This window comes from Plectropomus leopardus, chromosome 5 (genome assembly GCF_008729295.1).
Source record: "Plectropomus leopardus isolate mb chromosome 5, YSFRI_Pleo_2.0, whole genome shotgun sequence".
NCBI lineage: Eukaryota > Metazoa > Chordata > Actinopteri > Perciformes > Serranidae > Plectropomus > Plectropomus leopardus.
In genome coordinates, this window is record NC_056467.1 from 3,991,000 (window position 1) to 4,009,096 (window position 18,097).

Here is an 18,097-nt window from a genome sequence, read left to right on the forward strand (position 1 = left end):
GCAGCAGCGCAGCTAACGATTTCCATCTAATTGCTCCTCCTCCACTCCTGGAGAGTAGCGAAGGGTGAAGAGAAGAGGACGGGAGCAATAGAGAAAGAGAGAGCGCAAATAATGACAAGCCATTCAGGCTTCAACACTCACCTCTGATAATGATGGGATAGTCAGGCCTATTTGCTCCTAAGATCCTCCACCTCTTTGTCTCTCTATCCTCACCCACCCCCCCTCTGCCAATATTTTCTCCTCAGACTAAATTGACCCCCTCCACACTCCCCAACATAGAAGATACAATAGAAGAGAAAAACACTACAAGCTGTCTTTGGTCAGAGTAAGAAAGGTTCATCTGTTCCAATACTACTGTATTCCTGGCCTCCGTCTGACTGCTTCCTGTCTGTTTCCTGTCTGTTCACGAAAACATTCTCTTGTACTCCCGCAGTTTCTCTGACACCACTGATTTGAACAAAACTTGGGGAAATAATGCATCTTCCCCCCAGGTTTCAAGTACTTAGTGGTACCTCTGACTGTTTTTGGCAGAACTGCATTTACTGTAGTTATAAGTAGTCTTGTTAGTGACCAGCTCAGATGGGAAATGCATCAATAAAGGATGAGGTGTCACTTTGTTCCTGGTGGGAAAAACTCCCAAGTAGATAGAGAGCATATTTGACCACAGGACGCCTTTTCACATTGCTATAGACCTTAAACTGCACCCAGTCCATCAAGTTATAGTTGACTGATATGGCTGCATGGTTTGGATTTTTTTAAAAAAAAACAACCAGTGAGTGCAGCAAGGGGGCACAATAAGCAAATCAGCCACATGTTGCGGGACTAACGCTGTTGTCACACAAATGAGGAGTAATAACAGCAATGGCATATCAAGTCTTCACAATATCACCCAACATGGTAGTATGGTTGGTTTTAAGGCCGTGACACATAAAGCTGACGGTTGGCCATCGGCTCCCACCCACAGCCGTCATAACCGTAGTGTGTCCCGCACCGTTGGCTCTTGTCGACCGCCGGCTTTTTTCCAGCCAATTCAGCACATTGAATCAGTGGCAGAAGCTGAGAATGAAATCACTCCGATTGGCCACTCAGCTCAGACGAGAAACAGAAGTGGCAAATGTAAACAAATAGCTAAAGGTAAGAAGGAAGGAGGTCAAAAACTAACTTGTGATGGTTTGTGTTGTTGTTTACTGGTGCACAGTAAATATTCTTTATTCTTTCCATACTGGATTGTTTCGTTAATGTGCTAACTGGCTAACAAGTGATTGCTGGCTAACTCCTGATTTCCAATTTTGAATGAGGAATACAGACAACAGCTGTCTGTTGGTATGGACGGGAATCTCCACTCACACAGGCGCAGAACGTACGTGCTGGTTTGCTGTCCGTTTGGTGTGTTTCTGTGCAACTATTTGGCTTAGACACAGCGATGTGAGGCAACACAGCAGGAGGTTTTCATCAGCACTAGTTCTCTGATGTCGGCTTGGTGTGTCATGGCTTTTACTTAGCTCCGCTCCGATCTAAAACCACCGGCAAAACGGGTACGTTGGCATGGGTACACATCAGTGTGGACTTGATATAACGTTAGATTCAGGTGGTCACATGGGTCTCTGGTGATTGGTTAGGGAAAACTGAGTTCCTTTTCCTCACAGAAATTGGTTAAAGTGAACTCAATGTCTGACTGAAGATGGAAGGTAAGGTAAGGTAGATTTATTTGTCATTTTTTAAACAAAGTTTGAAAAAGGAAATTTCATTGGTCCTTGATCCTGCTACATCTTTGAGTTGAAAATTGACAATTCTGTCTGCTATCAGGCACCTTTAAGCCCTAACATGACCTGTGACAAGCATACCCTTGTAACTTTGCCCCAAATAATTTAGAATAAATGTATAACCTGGCAGCGATCTGCCAAAAATCATGGCTATCTAAATCTGAACTTTTACTAAGTTATCACATATGAATGGTCTTGAAAATCAAACCATTTCTTTCTGATGATGACCAGGAGATTTTTATTCATTCCCTCATTTCATCCCATCTTGATTATTTTAATTGTCTTTATTAAGTAGCAAACAAACACTTGTCTTCAACTTGTCAATTGCAACTATGAAGAGAGACCAAATTATGTCAATTTTAGCATGCCTCACTGCCGCCTTACTTACGAGGCATTAAGAGGATCAAGTCCAAGCTATATTTCAGGCCTATAATTGTTTTTTTTATAGGGGCGCTTACTGACGTCGAATTCTCTCACAGTTCAAGCCTAGTTTAAGAACTTTTTTTTCTTTCTGATTGAGAGGAGAATGAATTCTGACAATTGCCACGGTGAATTGTTGGCGCTGCTCTGCGGCTGACACACACATGAGAGCTAGGCTTGTTTGTAAGGTTGTCAATGTTCTGTTTATGGAATTGGCACTTCTCGAACTTGATGTCCTTCATCAATTTCCCAACACTGATGCTTTTTAGGACATTTTATGTTTTCATATTGCTTATGTTTTATGTAATGTTCTGTTGTTGCTAATGTGTTTTTCTTTAATATTCCTTTATGCTCAATTGTGCAAAGCAAATTTCCCTTGAGGAAAACAGGTTTTATTCATTCAGTACAATTTAATTGTTACATTATGTTATTTCTACTTTTCTGGGACTTCAGTGGTTCTGAAGCACCTTTTTGGAATGCATTAGTCAACAAAATGAATGACTTCAAGAGTTATTTGTTCAACACAGATGCACAAGATTAAAGCACAGTATAACAGGTTTATGTGGATGCAGACTGAGCAGTCCAGGGAAGCAAAGACATCAAACCGAGCTAGTTTTTTCTCTGAATGAAAAAGTTCTGTTTGAAGAAAGAATTCTCTTGAGTTGCACAGGAGGACTTTCTGATCTTTTTGCCAGAGGAAAGCTTCTATGACAACACTTCACAATCCAAACAACAGGAGCTCCAGCTGATTTTATTCCACTACCTCACCAACCTTGGATCTATTATCCAAAAATAATAGCAGCTTGTTTGAAGCTTCTCTTCCTTTCCTTTGTAGTGAGCTTCAGTGCTCCTATTAGCTCAGCAGGAATGTATTCCTGATTTATCGATTTCACCAAAATATATATTTTTTAAAAAGGCCACTGTTGTGTCTTTATTCTTGACCCCTGAAGCTCTGTATTTTTAGGCCTACTGATCGCACCACAACAAATGAGCAGACACAATTAAAAACTTTTTTCTATTTTGAGAAGAGAAAATGAATGAACTTGCTGTCTGAAGAAGACCATAAGACATGTAGATGAAGAGTCTACATGTGCTTTGTGGACTTATGACTGTGCCCTAGGGACAGTCATGTTGGGGGTACTGTGGGATTTCGGTGTACATTGCTTGGAGCCATCCTGTCCTTGAATGACCAATATGAGAGCTGCCAATGTATACTCAGCAAAAAATCTATCGCTTTTAAGTGGGTGTTGGCCTTCGCCAGGGTTGCCCCTCGTCACAGCAAGGGTAAGAAGAGCGTCCAGATTGGGGACCTCAGAACTGCATCTCTGCTCTTTGTAGAGGATGCTGTTCTCCTTATCACACTGTGATCTTCTGCATACACTGGGGCGGTTTGCAGTCAAGAGAAAGTCTGAGCAGGCTTGGATGAGAGTGAGCACCTTTAAGGCCATGGTTCCTCTTCTGGAAAATGGTGGATTGCTCTTTTTGGGTTGGGCGAAAGTATCGGCCCCTAAGCAAGGTAGTTCAAGTATCTTGGGATCTTGTTCACAAGTGAGGTTGAAATGGAGCATTAGATTGACAAGCGGGTTGGTGCGGTGTTGAAGTGGAGGAGCCATGTATAGAACTGCTGTGGTGAAGAAAAAAGCTAAGCTGGAAGGCATCTTGATTTACCGGTCTATCCATATTCTGACTTTCATCCCCGTCTTGAGCTTTGGGTAGTGACTGACAGAAAGTGATCATGGATACAAGCGGCCCAAATACATTTCCTCCATATGGTCGCTGGGCTCTTGTTAGACATGAGGACGTTTAAGACATCTGGAGGGAGTTCAGAGTAGAACTGCTCCTTTGCGTCAAAAGTGGCCATTAGAGAAGATACAGACATTGACCAGAATGCCTCCTGGGTGCCTGCCTTTAGAGGTTTTCCAGGCATGTCAAACTGGTAGGAGGCCCAGGGGCAGACCCAGAGCGCGTTGGAGGGATTATATGTCTTGGGATCCTCCAGGAGGAGCTGGAGAACATTGCTGGGGAGAGGGAAGTTTGGAAAACCTTGCTGCCATCCCTGCAACCCGGACCCACATAGGTTGAAGATAGGTATGGATGGTTACAGAAGAAGTGTGACTTCTATGCCTCTTAGGGTATCACTTTGGTTTAACTTTCTTTGCCTTGCTTTTTTTGCTTTATTTTACACTAGATCAGATAAAAATATATTTTTATCTAATATGTTATATGTCAATACTTTCTGAGATTGTATGCCTTCATTCTACATTTATTTAGTCCACTAACCTGCACAAGGAACCAGGAGATGAGCACAGAGACCCAGGGGTTACCACTGTGGGACGTCTTCTTAGCTGGAGACAGCACCTTACCTGCAGGGGTGAAAATAAATTTAAGAGAAAACCTTTAAATTTTAGGGAACTGATGGTGTGAAAAATGCACTGAATATTCTCGAGTAGCAGCTTCCATATAAAAATATCAGCATTGACCTTCAAAACTCACATCAGAGAAACCTTGAACGTGTACATGGACCGGAAGTTTTATTCAAAGAAAGAATGTTATGAAGTACAATCCTTGGCTTTAATGCAGAATTTCCTCCACAACATTCTTTATTAAATGTCAGCAGGCAGTTCTCCCAACACTGAAATATGTTTAACAATTTTAAACACAGTGTGGGTGTGAAGTGAATGAAACAGCAGGTGGAAATTCCTTGACAATCTGATGTCACTCACACAGAGATGCCTGTGACTTGTCAATTCTTAAGTTTAAATTAAGCTTCTCTAATGACACCTCCCATTCACTGCTATTCTTGATGATTTTTTTTTTTTTTTTTTACACTTTATTTCTCACAAGTCTCCATTTAAAAATAATGTATTTACTTGGCATGCAAATTTTGCTGCAAATGGAAATCTTACTAGTGATTTACACAAAATAAGATATGAAATAAACAGAACTGAAAGACTTCAGATTGGTTGAGGTCAAGCTCAGTCCCACAGGATTTATAACAATGAATGTCTGCTCCTGCAGATGTACCATCAGTCACACACCAACTCCTGTGGAGATTTTGATGGCTACTTTATGCAACTGTACACCACATCCCACAGGGTAAATCAGGCACATGTAATATATATAATACAATGAAATACTAAAGCCAGGGTTAGACCTAAAATAGCACTATGTGACAGAACACAGCCCCCACATCATTTCAGCAAGACTATGGTGCTGATGCAAAAGGCTCCAGCTGAACCTCGCTCTGCTTTTGAACCAATGAAATGTAACGCCATCTAGCTACACACTGCATTGGTCAATCAAATGTGTGAAGCATATATTCTTACTTTAAATATTTTGTATGGGGTAAGGCTATATTGAGACAGACAACGGTATGTGATAAAACACACAGCCCGAAGATTTTTCTGTTTAATGCTTGTTTGTGAGACAGACTCACGCACTCAGTTCAGCTGGAAAAGCTCCAATTTAGCAATATAGTACGCAGTTTTATTTTCACATAACGATACATTTACACTGCACATTTATTTTTCACTTGCCCAATTGGAAAACTGCATAAGGCATTCCACTTGCCAGAACACTTTATGTGTTTCACTGTCTATGCCAGGTTCAGCGTTCCTACACATTTTTATGCACAACATTTCCAAACTTTTCCATGACTCTTCAAGGACGCATAATACATTTGATTCTTGCCCCACTTGCCCAGTGGATTCACTGTGTCAATTTCTGCTGGCTTGCATATATGAAGGAGGATTTGGAAAGCAGGGAAAAAGTTAAGAAACTTGCGTGATGGTAAAAAAAAGTCATAAATCGATGCACGTTAGAACACATTATGTCGAAAACTACAGAAACATTATGAAACATTACGTAGAACATTATTATAAAAATTTAATTCCACACTACAGAATTCCATGACTTTACCAAACCTTTCATAGATTTTTACATATTCCATGACTTTCCCAGGCCTGGAAAGTATGATTCTTAAACTCCTTTCCAGGTTTTTCATTTTCCTGAGGATTAATGTCGAGCCCCAACTCTTGCAGGTCTGGATGCAGCTGGACACGTTATTCACAATGATCCAGATAATAGAAATTTACCACTATCAATTTATTCTTATTCTCTTTATTGCGATCTGTGATAAAATCATATATTGTCCTGTATATGTTGCATATATGTATATATTGTCTTGTCGCATAGCTTTATAAACCATTGTGTGCAGTGTTTTGCCATTTGACAAGCCGTCAAACTCATGGATCTACCGCTTAAACTGGCCTCCCTGGAGTACATTTCACCGCATCACCTGTATGAAAAACCCCCACCAACACTTCCATTGTATATTTGTAATAAAGTGCCATTTTGACTCTGAACACCCACTAATATAATTACTCGCTGTTAAAATGCCACTTTTAAAGACATGAATTACTGTAACAACAAACTAAACAACTAAACTTAACTAAAAATAGCTTACTGTTGTTGGGCAAATAAAAGCACCTTCATCTTGAGGCCATGACGACTGAGAGCACAAACATGCATTATGTTCCTTTTCTATTATAATTCACGAGGTCTCCTATAGCAACAGATTCTGGAACATTAGACATTAGAGTGGCAGTAATAACCTTACTGTTTACAGATTTGGACTGGGGATGGCAATTTCTAATGTTAGTGACATTTAAACAAAATGTATGTAATTACCTGCACATCTGGTCAAGAAAGGCGAGAGCAAGAAGAGAGTGGGTGGTCGAGACAGCGAGGGAGACCAACTAAGCTGGCAATATTTAATACCTTACAGTGCTGTGTGGTTTATTGGGAGACAACCCATTTACAGACAGCCTTGCATATTTTTAAATACATGTTGATATAATGTCATGCGTAAGTGATATTTGTGTTGAATCCCGTGGTAGCTCTGTACAGTGGAGGTAGAAAGACGGACATGAAGAGACATGACAAAAAACGACAAGTGAAGCAACTCAAAGGAGCGCTGTGACGGTTTGTGGAGTGGGAATTCGAGTTTAAGACTAAATTTCACAGCTGATGAAGGATGGGAATTAAATCAGTGCGACTTTAAAGTCAAATCAATGCCGCTGAGAGGAGCAGACTGAGTGATGGAGAGGATGGAGAAAGGCAGGACAGAGGTGAAGGAGTTAGAGATTAGTGAGTTATTGAGAAGAAAGAAATGTAAGATGTGTGGGATGGCACAACAAAACTGTGTGTGTGTGTGTTGGAAAATTAATGCATCCATCACTCTGTTTGCATAGGACAGTGGCAAGGTTAAGCTGTGAGCAGCATGCATGAATGACAACGAGAAGAACAACACAGTCACATTCACATACAGTGTGGTCATACTAACCATTTCAGACCTCCTACAAGACCATTACACATTTATGGCTCCGCAGTCATTGACTCCTAATTAAAGAGATTAATCTAAGTTAACCCTTTGCATGTTGGTGAACCAGCAGCTGAACTGGCGTCTGATCACTCCATGTAGGAACTCGCATTAATATAGCCATTTACCTTCCCTGACACACACGGACGCACGGCTATACACGCACACAGAAAAAGGCCAAATCAATTTGCAATAGACTTAACAAAGGAGCAGAGGACGGGATAAGGAGGATGCTCACAGTCATTAATAACGACAAAACAGCAGCCGGCATCGATTCACACAGAGGCAAAGAGAGATGGAAATCACATGAGCGCTTGGTATGGGAATGACTGTGGGAATAAAATCATGGATAACATCACAACAACTCAAGGTGATTTGGGGGTAAAACTTTGAGAGAGCAGAAAGTTATGTTGCTCACTGCTTGATTAGTTTCTTAAGACGAACCTCAGTATTCGTAAAATAAAATAACAGTTCACCCAATCCAAGTTTAAACGCAAATATGTTCATTAGGCTTTGGCAGAATGAAGGTATAATGTATCTAGGGTATTTAGAAATCCTGAAGTTATGTTTTTCAATTCCGTCATAAATACAGACACTTCTCTCTCTATTAAAAATCATTGTATTTAGTGCACAGCATGCACCACCAGAGCTCCGTCTCCAGTCTCTACTGGTAGAACAGACAGCTGAGCTGAAAGACACAGTGACACCTAGTGGTGGAGGGATAAGTTACAGGACTGTAAACAGCCAGCGGCCAGCAGGCAGACAGAGACCATGGGTGATAACAGCATGTTTTTTTACATCTAATTTGGCGAAATTAGAACTTATTTTGACCAAACCAGACCTGGCGATTGTTGGAATTCTTTATTAAGGAGGAGTTATTAAGTATTATACTGAAGTTTTTCTAGCTTCTAAGCCATGACAGATATTGTACCTTACATTAAAATTATTTTCAATATCATTATCTTCAATAGCATGGTTTTGGATGTCCAAAGAGACCACTCCAAATGGAAAAGAAAAACAAGAAAAAGAAGCTCTGTTTCTAAAATTTAAACTTTCAGTGATTTAATAAGCATACAAAATAGGTTGTCTCAGTCCCAGGTCCCATCTGCCTCCCTAATAACAACTCTAACAGCAGTTACAGAGGACATCCCTCCCCAGCAGGAAATAAGAAATGGTCGCGCTACCTACCAAACAAGTCGTCCCTGGCCAGGGCGTAGAGGATGCGTGAGGCTCCGATGAGGTTGCTCATGGCGGCAGAGAGAGTTGAGGAATAAACCCCGATGGTGACAAAAGGATTCCAGATGTTGATATCTCTTAGGAAACTGTAATCCCTCTGCAGCAGGATGCTGTAAAGATTTGGAGAGTACAATTTAGGAGATTACAGACATCAAGAATTTGGCCCTAACTATGAACCAAGTAGAAAGTGCATCAATATTCACCACAATTCAATCATTCAGTTATTTTTACTGACACCATGAGCACCAAAGAAGGCGGTTTTACTGGCAAAGTAAAAAAGAGAGTCACAAAAAAAGAGAGATTAGTAGATGTAGAAATTTTTTTAAGCTAAGGAAAAATGTCCAGATAACTATATATATTTAAAATTATTTTTAAGAATTTTTTTTTTCAAGTAATTTCTTGCTTTGTATTTTTTTTACATTTACTACTTTTTTAGGTTTTTTTGGCAAATGTTATATATACTTACATACTATACTATAAATACTTACTAATTCTAACTCCTGGGTCATCACTTCTTTTATTTCTTATTGACTTCTTCCCAAGTTTTTTTTTTTTTTTTTTAAAAAAAAGAGGTTTCAAAGGGTTAAAAAATAATTTGATTGTATTTCCCATCTTTGCTGAGCAACAGTTTTGGATGGAATTAAACACCCATCACATATGGACGCCTGTCTTAAATATGAGCCTGTTGAGTTCAGTGATTTAAAATAATAATAGCTCGGGCCAAAACACCTTTGCAATAAAAGCAATAAAAAGCCAGAAAAATATCATCTTAAAAAGAAAAGTTTCACACACAACAGCACCACACAGGGGACACCCATCAGCTCTATAGCCATAAACAGATAAACTCTTCCATTTTATTACGTTCATATCGGGAGCTGAAAATCAAGTGGTCCGAAAGGTTGTGTGTCATTTTAAACTCATTTGTTCTGGGGGGCAAAACGTGTCCAATGAAAAAGAACATGATTGAAGAGGAAGTGATGATTACTCTGCCGGGGTGCCTAATGATGAGATCCTGGAATAAGGGGCTCACTCCAGCGAGTGTGTGTATGTGTGTGTGTAAAGCAGATGCTGTACTAGATATGGAGAAAGAGAGATCAGAGAGTACAAAAACCACAGCGGGGTGTGCATGATTGCAGCCTGCCCCCCCACCTCTTTTCAATACAACACAGCTAGAGAGGAGAATTAGAGTGCAAAGTGTTTCTCTCTCTCTCTCTCTTGATCCATTTCAATCTCTCTTTGTGTTTCCACACACACACACACACAAACACAATCCATCTCTTCCCCTCCCTCATCCCCTCCATCTCCCTCATCATGTTTTTAAAACCCATTCAAGGGATTTTTTTTCTTCTTCTAGTTTTCTCCCCCTCTCATGTTACCTCTCCTCCTTCCACTGTCCGTTCTCTCTCTCCCTCTTTCTCTCATAATTAAGAGTCTCATCACGTTTTCTTTCAGGTCCAATGATTTTAATACTTATTATCATGGCCCTGTTAACTATTGTTCACTCCATCCAAAGATCTGAGCACACTATTATTTCACATGGAGCCCCGAGAGGCAGGCAGCACACACACCCACACACACACACACATTTAGTATACGCATACAGCACACATGCGCACACACACAGTGGCTTTTGCATTACCACAAATCAACTAAACAAAGGTTCTGTGGAGAAGTTAACATCACACTCGAAATTAGGAAATGCCAACTACTTTGTTTATTTGGCGTCTATGTGTGTGTGTGTGTGTGTGAATGTGTGTGGCACTGCAGTGAAAAGTTTATGAGCCATTGCTGTAATCAGACTCTCTGACATATTAATAACACCAAACAACTGGTATGATTCGCAGGCACACGATTGGAGGGGAGTGTTGGCGTGTTTGTTGCACAAAATGAGGAGAATCATGCAAAAAAAAAAATTAAAAATAGGGTGAAACACATGATGAGGAATTAAAGTTTGTGTGTGAGGTGAGTGATGATGCGGGTCAAAACTTATAGGCTGATTATTAATTTCTCTGACGTGCAGCAGGAGGAAAATAAATCTCAAAAAGCTTGACATTTCCAAACTGGCTCTCAAAAACAAAGCCGCTGCAAACTGGGTGACAGTAATGACAAATGGTGTAGATGTGTGTGTCTGTGAGAGAGAGAGAGCAAAAAAATAAGAGAGAGAGGGAGAAAGGGAGGGAGGTTGTTCATGTGTTGGGTCATATTAACCCTTTGAACACTGAACAAATTGGTTTGATTTCTTTCAGGAAAAGGTATGAGCAAGTTTAATCTTTAAAATTACTAAATAAATATAGTTTTCTCAACATTTTTTAAACCTAATTTAAGCTATTTTTTAGATAGTTTTTGTGTCACCTTTTACTTAATTTTTTGAAGTTAGGGTTAAATGTACTTAAAAATTAATTTTAGAAAAGAGGGGAGGATCATTAGAAAAGCTAAAAAATAGGAAAAAAATGTCACCAAAACATTATTTTAAAAATAATAAAATTACAAATTTAAACTATATTACAGAGAGTATTTATTTTCATTTTTATTTGCAGCACGTTGTTAAGGTCATTTTCTTGTTTCTTTGTTTTTTGGGTTTTTTTGTGTGAGTAATTTCCTTGGACCTTTTTCGCTAATGTTTTGCTCATTTGGGGTGATGTCTTGTTATGTTGCTCATGCCTTCTCCCAATGGTTTCAAAAGAAATCAAACAATTTGCTGTTTTAAGTAGCTTGCGAAACGTATCCGAACGCAGCACAAGAAAACTGATGTCAATCCAGGTTTAAAAGGGTTTTTATATTTTTGTGTTTCTTCCTTCGTTACCTTATATGTGACTCTGCTTGTGTGAGTGCGTGTTTGTATGGAGCCTCTAAAGTAATTATTGATCAGATCATCCAGCTGAAATGAGCTCTGCCATCCAAATAAAGAGGAGAACAAAAGCGCGAGGGAGCGAGTGACAGATTAAAGGAGCTCGTTTAGAGAAGAGGAGGAAACAAAGCTGAACGACTAAAAGGAGCCCGCCGAGATTGTTTGGCCGATTGTTCTCGCCCCTCCCGGCCCCGCTCCCTCCCTTCAGCTCATTGGTTTACCATTTTTATTCATGCCCTCATTTGTGTATTCATGCGTATTCATCTTTATAATCCATCATTTCATGTGTTTGTGCTTATGATAATTCACCAGCGAACATTACGGATTAATTATCCGCGATTTTTCAAATGGGATGAAAAATGATGAGCTGACAAACAGGTGTATTATACGCGCAGCGTGAAGCTTCTCATCACAAACAGTGCTTTATTTCTGATCCTGGTCATCTCAGCTCTCCGAGGGCGAGGTCACTTCTCATCACGACTAACGTTAACGATTCAGGATCATGTAGTTTAATGATCCTGCAGAAACAGGCTGCAGAATGTCCAATAAATGCTCAAGTGGGATCACAGCTAGTTACTGAGATGGCTCTGGCTTATGGCTAATATCACTGTTATGCTTATTGCACCATTATGTGACCATTTGTGTCTCTGCAATATGGACCTGATGGTCCTGAAAGGCAATACTCCGCCTCTGTGGAATGCAAAGGTTAGTCGCTCTAATGGATCTCTCCAAGGACAGCATCTATTCAGCTGCATTTTTCTTTTCTTTGTCTTTCTTTTCCTGCTTGTAAACAGGAATGAATGAGTATATCATTACTGTACAAGAATACTAAAAATTTCATCTGCGAAAGGACTATTTTTTATCTTTTTCTCATTGTGTATTACCTTGAATTCTTTAAGAAAACGTTTTTTTTTTCTCGCATGCCTCCACAGTGAGGGGAAAATCCAAAAAAGGCGAACATTCTTCATGAATTGAAGTTAACATTCACATTTAACAACAGAAAATAATTTCAAAACATCAGTTTGTGATTTCTAACACAACTGCAGTATAATCCAAGTCTTATACTCTATAAGTCTTATACTCAGTACTTCAAAAAAACATGCATTTTTTAATTAAAACATTATAATTTAAAACACAAACAGGCAGGTGCACTACTTGTTTAAAGACGAGTGTGTGTGTATGTTTTTATACAGTTTTGCTGTTTTATCCACAGAGCCCCATTTACCTCAATTCAAGAACATGGTTCACACTTTTTGGATTTTTCGATCACTGTGGAGGCATGCCAGAAAGTTTTCTCCAAATATTCACATTAATAGGCGGTGAGTACTCAGAATACACATGGTCATTTGGCAGCTTAGGGATTCTTTAAGAGCTGCTCATAATTTGTGCTTTTACATTCAAAATGCTACATTAAACGCATTACAACTGCACTTATCAATATTTTCTGTATCAGCGGTTAATTAGATTATTATGTGAGACAGAAAATTATTCCCAAGTTCTGCACATCCACTGTTACTGTTTTTTTTTTCTTTTTGCAAATCTTAGCTCATTTTTTTGTCTTTCCAGCCCAACAAATTCTGCTGTTATCACCCCCTCCCTCAGCAGCAGGCAGCTGTTTCCCACTTGACAGTAAGAGGTCTATCCTCAGTGTCAAGTAATAGACCGTTAGTTATGAGAGAAAGGCATTTTCATTTGATTAGTGCAGCTCGTTGTTAGTTGAAAGATTTGCAGAGACTTTATCCGACTAGGCTTTTTAGTTACACCTACAACTGCAGCAGGCCATCACTAATGAGCCACTATTTTCCAAGTTGTGAGGGTGCCCATTTCATTGAATCTTTACAAGGCCAGAACTATTATAGATAAATTAGGTATCTGCCGAGTCAGTGTCCCCAGATATTTATATTCACTTAAATATTAATTAAATATGTTTCTGACACATCAAGATTTTAAACAGCTGTAGACAACTAAATTTGGCATCCCTATTTTTTTACATGCTTCTTGAACCAAATTTCGATGGTTCTAGTTAAAAAAGTACATTTATAAGCTTAAATTATTGCTATAATATTAAGTGGAAGTTTAACTGTGAGCTTCTGGAAGTTAAATTTTGGTCGGTCAATAAGTGACTGAAATTACAAATGATAGCTGCTAGCTGACTGTGTTGTACATGGCTCTCTGCTGAGATATATTGAATTTTTATAACTCTTAGAACTTGTTCAGACTGCCAGCTCAAAATCTATTTTATATCATATATCATATCCAGATTGATTTTGGAAAGTCTGGACAGCAAATCTAAACAACATTTGGAGGTGGTTTAAAATAAGATTCAGAATTGGATTTCTACAGGTGTGACCCAGTCTGGACGCTCAAATCGAATGTCATGTCAAATGTCTTTTGCATCACTCACAAAACGACAAACCACCACGCTGTCAAATCCAAAGTGATGGAAATGCTGAGCAGAATCCATGCTGAGTGCTCGATCTTTGAGTTTGTCTGGTGAGATACATGTATGGAGGGCGAAATGATGGACCTCCAGTTCTCATGCCTCCGCATTAGACAGCTGCATCACTAGCATAGCTATGTAGTAATTGACACTTACGATGTAACCACAGCAACCAATGCAGATAGGTTAGTGACATCTGATAGTGTTGTCACGATACTGGAATTACTAACGATATTAGATACCGACTATAGCATGACAAAAACAAGTCTTCTTTTCTTGGTTAGTAGCAAAGGACAGCAAAATGACTGTAATAAACATAAAGGACAAGAGAGAGCCAGAAAGTACCGCTGACATGGTGTATCGTTACTGCAGAAGTGGACATTGAGTACTGAAACCTTTTCAAATATTTAGTTACGACATGTATCGTTAAATCACTATTTTTGACAACACTAAGACCTGGAGACACAAATCTGATCTGATTATCTGCAATAACAGTGCAGAGAGTCTGTCTTAAAATCTTATTTGACAAACAAATCTTAAAGTATTTGAAACTAATGAAAAGATCAAACTAATCTTTGCCTGCAGTCTGAACGAAGCTTTAGTCTCTGGTATTGGTCAAGCTCCAAAACCACTGGATCCTACAAGCAGCTTGAAAATGTCATTCATATTTCATTAAATGTCAAGCCAAAGTTTAGATGACTATGACATCATCGGGGTTATTTATTCAAACCTTTTAAAATTCCTCCAGAGCTTTTAAGGCCAACATGAGATTAAAACAGACCATGTAATTGTTGAGTCATCAACAGAAATTTAGAAATGTATTGAAAGGATAACCCCTGGAGATCTATCATCTCGTTTTCGAGAGGATCTTCATCACAAACAAACAGAAAGTACATATACCGAGAATACAATACAAAGTAACCCATAAAAATACAAAACACTCATGCAAACATATGCAAAAAGCTCTCCTAGGCCTGACTAATCCCCCTCAAACCAGTTCCCCAAGTAAGTACATTATAGGAGAGTACATACAATACATTCAGTGAATGTACACTCAACCATGTTAATCTGTAAACATGCATTTACATGTATTGTACAGGCACAAAAGAGAAAGTTATAAACAAATTGTTCCCATATTAATAAAAAAGAGATGAGTTATAATTAGAAACAGGAGCAGGTTGTTTGAAGATGGTTACGTAGAGATGCCTTAAGGAGATGAAAAAGACGTAATAGATTTTTATTATTGAATGGGGCAGGTTGTTCCAGTCAGATGGAGCTTTAAATCTAAATGCACAACGACCAATTTCATGACAAATTTTGGGAACAAAGAAAAACAGCTGCTTAGTATGCCTTAGATTATAAAAATGGAGTTAGGAACTGTTTTGAATAGGGAGGATAATTTAAGAAATAACATTTGAAAATAAACTGCAGCCGGCGATAGTGTCATCTTGATTTAGGTGTTTACCATTGCAATGACTCGTACGTCAAACAATGATGAGTTTTATAAGGACACCTCAAGACAAATCTACAAAGGCTGTTGCAGATTACATTAAGAGGGCAAAATCAAACCAAGACAAAGGTTTCTGGTCTTAAATTGAAAACACTGCATATGTCTGCTTTGTAAAAAGTGCACCTTCACCCCAACCAAAATGAAACTGAAAGTATAAAGGCAACACCTCAGCTGAAAGACATGAAACAGTGACAATTCTATGGCCCAATTTTCCACCGTGCCAGTGGGGAAAAACAAAAAACTCTTTCGGTAAGCAAAGTGAGTAGCAAAATCCTCAGGGCACACTTCAGAAAGTCTAAACAGCTACAGCCCGAACACATGGCTCTCAATTCGCAGTAGACCCATGCTACCTTTACAGAGTCTGCAACTGGGCCGCTGTGCTTTGAATGAGCTCGGGCCTCTTAGAGACGACTGAATCGACTCCATGGCAACAAATGCGGCGGCAAAGAACTACATCCTTTACTGCTGGGATTTAGTGCTGGTCTTTAGCCTCACTTCACCTTGACCTTGTAGGTACTTTGAGAGTGTAGCCACAGTACTCGAGGGGTGGGCAAAAGATACCAACACATAAAGAAGCAGCCAGGGAGAAGCAGACGAGTAAAAAGGTAGAAACCAGGGGTTGTAAGAGCCAGAGAGAGGGAGGGAGCGGCAGAGTTAAGTGCTCTCAGGGGAGTAGACTGTGGTTAAGGATTATTAAATGGGATCAATAACTAACAAGGCCTCTGCACGCGCGCACACACACACACACACACACACACACACACACACACACACACCACCTCCATTTCCCTCCCTCCCCTCTTCTCCATTCCTCCCCACCCCCCCGCCTCGACCTCCATATCCCTCCCTCCCTTCTTTTCCACCCCCCCCCCCCCCGTCTCCAGCCTTCTCTTCTCTCCCAACACTTCACCCTGCATGTCTCAGCTTTTCCGCTGCCCCGTCTTCCCATACACATTTTAAAATGTTTATCACATTTTTCCTGATACGCTCATCTTGTTTTCACGGCTGCTCTCCATTTTACCATTTCCAATTTTCAGCTTCCCTATTCAGTCATTCTTTGCACCAACTTGCAATTTCCAGCCACTTGTTTGCGTTACTCTCGCCCACGATGCTTGTAACTATAGCCTGACTGATATGAGATAGCAGTATTGACAGATGTTTTTCTAATATTCGGGGTCAAAAATCTCTCAGAAAAAGCACTTACACCATTATTGTACAATAACAGTCTCCAGGGAAACGCAAAACACAAACACATGGAGCCAAAGTCAAACTGGAGTATCAGCGTCCCGTTTCAGAAGTGAGTGCATCTCATTCAAAATCACATTGGCATTTGTAAAGAGGCAAATGCCTCAAAATCAATTTCTAAAACATAGCATCAATTAAGAGTGTGGTTTTCTTGATTTTACTTGACAGGGGAGGGGCAATTTAGAGCCTTGCTAGCGGCATGGCTCTTAGAAAGACTATGTCAGTCTGCCTTATTAAGAGAATCAATCAATCAATCAATCAGGCAGATGGCTTGCAATGACACTGTACAGAATTGTACATTTATGATCTCCATAGGATGAAGCCCACTGACATGACTTTCCCACTAGCATCAACTGTGGGTAAAAGTTCTCACCTATCCAGAAAACTGATGGTTTGGCATGAAATTACGTACAGACAGTGATGCCCCTCTCAGAATCAATTGAAATATCCTGAGTTTTAATGTGTTCGGTTAAAACGGTAAACATTACACACTTCAATCACCAGCACGTCAGTATTTTCACTGTGATATTACATTTAGCTCGAAACACCATCTTGCCTAATCCACACTTATATGCTTTTGTTTTAAAACAGTGTTTTAAAATAAAATCTCCATACACATTGTTTTTGATTTAATCTCTGCACATATTAACACCCTGAAAATCCAAGCAGTTTATTTACTCTGTAGTTAGTTGCTTAGTTACAGAAAATACTGACAGATAAAACTAAGGCCGGACAAGCAGAACTGTTAACGACTGTATTGTGATTATAAGGCTGCCAAGGCAGTAGAAAACAGATCGGGAACCACAACAAAGCAAATACAGCGACATATTAGAGCGGTACCAGCTGAGAGCATGATCCATCACCATGGTGATTGGAAAGGAGTACCTACTCAAGAAGGATGAATTCACAAAAGTTAAGTTAACCTAGCTTTATTGATCTGACTTGACACACTGTGACTAAAAAGAAGCACCAGTGCCTGTGTCATCGTTTCCAAAAGTCCATTTTCACCCATTCAGACTAAAACCAGATCCTGGAGATTTTAAACTATAAAGGGGTCAGCAGCATTTTCAAAGGTCTTCATTTTAGGTGTACCAGAATGCCATGGTAGTGTGGAAACTTAGTGGCAATAGTTATGCATTTTTAAAACAAAAACATACTAGTACAGATGTATGGTAAGTAAAGCCTCTAAGAGACCCTTGTGTGGCTGCTGACTCTTGTTTAGTTAGTCACAAAAACACATAAAAGTGAATTTACA

General features: G+C 39.5%; 1 protein-coding gene across 1 annotated transcript in view; it reads right to left on the reverse strand.

The window, feature by feature from the left end:
• zgc:153039 (uncharacterized protein LOC767698 homolog) overlaps positions 1-18,097 on the reverse strand; it is an 80,972-nt gene that overhangs the window by 38,375 nt on the left and 24,500 nt on the right. The window contains exons 7-8 of the mRNA XM_042487178.1: positions 8,752-8,909; positions 4,464-4,546 (exon numbers count right to left, since the gene is read on the reverse strand). Of these exons, the coding sequence (XP_042343112.1) occupies positions 4,464-4,546; positions 8,752-8,909 (241 nt within the window). The remainder of the gene's footprint in view (positions 1-4,463; positions 4,547-8,751; positions 8,910-18,097) is intronic.